At 32.4% G+C, this 2,395-nt stretch overlaps 1 protein-coding gene across 1 annotated transcript in view; it reads left to right on the top strand.

Moving 5' to 3' along the window:
* Positions 1–515: 515 nt before the first annotated feature.
* The window catches only part of LOC111683012 (imaginal disk growth factor 6), a 28,015-nt gene continuing 26,135 nt past the window's right edge, over positions 516–2,395 (top strand). The window contains exons 1-2 of the mRNA XM_046953417.1: positions 516–545; positions 1,164–1,306. Of these exons, the coding sequence (XP_046809373.1) occupies positions 516–545; positions 1,164–1,306 (173 nt within the window). The remainder of the gene's footprint in view (positions 546–1,163; positions 1,307–2,395) is intronic.

Genomic DNA, 2,395 nt, shown 5'->3' with positions numbered 1-2,395 from the left:
GAACTAGAACAGAACTAGAACAGAACTAGAACAGAACTAGAACAGAACTAGAACAGAACTAGAACAGAACTAGAACAGAACTAGAACAGAACTAGAACAGAGCTGGAAAAGAGCAAGAACAGATCTAGAACAGAACAAGAAAAGAACTAGAACAGAACTAGAAAAGAACTAGAACAGAACTAGAACAGAACTAGAACAGAACTAGAACAGAACTAGAACAGAACTAGAACAGAACTAGAACAGAACTAGAACAGAACTAGAACAGAACTAGAACAGAACTAGAACAGAACTAGAACAGAACTAGAACAGAACTAAAACAGAACTAGAACAGAACTAAAACAGAACTAGAACAGAACTAGAACAGAGCTAAAACATAACTAGAACAAAACTAAATCTCCGATCTCTTCATAACTTAATTATATATCCTACTGTATGTGTGTATAAGACATTAAAACGTGTATCTGTGTATGTTATGTTTACTTCCTGTTAAAAGCAGTTATACATATAAATACGGGATGCGAGAGAAGGAAAAACTAAGGAAACAAGTTGGTTTTATTGTTGTTAACCACATCAACTCATACATGCATACACATACGTACATATGTGTGTTTGTATATATAGCCTTTAAGAGAACTATATGATAAGTTTGTTATTTTTTCATTAAATATTTTTTCCCTTTAATGTTTTTATATATATTTTTTTTTAACTAAGTCTACACATAGTACAACTTACGCTCCCTATCCATTTCTTTATTACAAATTACCGTTATGTTTTCATATAGCAAAAAAGGCATAAAGAAACGTTCTTGTTTTTTTTTATAATTAGTGACTCAATTTAAGCCATATAAGAAATTTTTTCCTCTACTCTCGAGTTTTATAAACCGTAAAACTGTAAAATATTTATGTATGGGACTGTATGTGAGAGAAACTAGGTTAATTATCACCATTTCTAGTCACATTCATACACAAACACACATTTAATGTACTTAAATATACTATCGTACGTACATTTTGTATGTATTTGAAGAGCAAAAATTTTCTACATTTTTTGTCACTGCATTTTCATCCTTTTGCTGAATATATTTTTAATATAAAATTTTTAGGTTTTTTTTTTGGACAAATGTCATTTTATACTCATCTCTATTTTTACTCTTTTTTTTGCAGTGGCGCACAGGCGTTAATGTACTTAAAAAGAATTCTGTACGCTTGGCTGAGGTTTGGTTAGATGACTATTCCAAATATTACTATCAACGCATTGGTAACGATAAAGGTGATTTTGGTGATGTTAGTGCACGTAAAAAATTGCGGTAAGTTTTTGGTGAAGTAATTGCATTATTTTAGAAAGCAATGATCTAAAATTATGCAACGAAATGTTAACTTATTTATATTTGAAATAAAATCGAAATGAACTAGAACTAAAATATAACAGAACCAGAACAAAGCAGAACTATAACAGAACTAGAACAGAACTAGAAATGAATCAGAACAAAACTAGATGAGAACTAGAAAAGAACTAAAACAGAACTAAAACAGAACCAGAAGAGAACTAGAACTATAACAGACTAGAACAGAACTAGAACAGAACTAGAACAGAACTAGAACAGAACTAGAACAGAACTAGAACAGAACTAGAACAGAACTAGAACAGAACTAGAACAGAACTAGAACAGAACTAGAACAGAACTAGAACAGAACTAGAACAGAACTAGAACAGAACTAGAACAGAACTAGAACAGAACTAGAACAGAACTAGAACAGAACTAGAACAGAACTAGAACAGAACTAGAACAGAACTAGAACAGAACTAGAACAGAACTAGAACAGAACATGAACAGAACTAGAACAGAACTAGAACAGAACAGAACTAAAACAGAACTAAAACGAAACTAGAACAGAACAGAACTAGAGCAGAAAATGAAGGAACATGAACAGAACATGAACTGAACATCAACAGAACATGAACAGAACATGAACAGAACATGAACATGAACAGAACATGAACAGAACATGAACAGAACATGAACAGAACATGAACAGAACATGAACAGAACATGAACAGAACATGAACAGAACATGAACAGAACATTAACAGAACATGAACAGAACATGAACAGAACATGAACAGAACATGAACAGAACATGAACAGAACATGAACAGAACATGAACAGAACATGAACAGAACTAGAACAGAACTAAAACGGAACTAGAACAGAACAGAACTAGAGCAGAAAATGAAGGAACATGAACAGAACATGAACAGAACATGAACAGAACACGAACAGAACACGAACAGAACATGAACAGAACATGAACAGAACATGAACAGAACATGAACAGAACATGAACAGAACATGAACAGAACATGAACAGAACATGAACAGAACATGAACAGAAC

This window comes from Lucilia cuprina, chromosome 6 (assembly GCF_022045245.1).
Source record: "Lucilia cuprina isolate Lc7/37 chromosome 6, ASM2204524v1, whole genome shotgun sequence".
NCBI lineage: Eukaryota > Metazoa > Arthropoda > Insecta > Diptera > Calliphoridae > Lucilia > Lucilia cuprina.
This window is presented reverse-complemented; position numbering and strand designations above follow the sequence as displayed.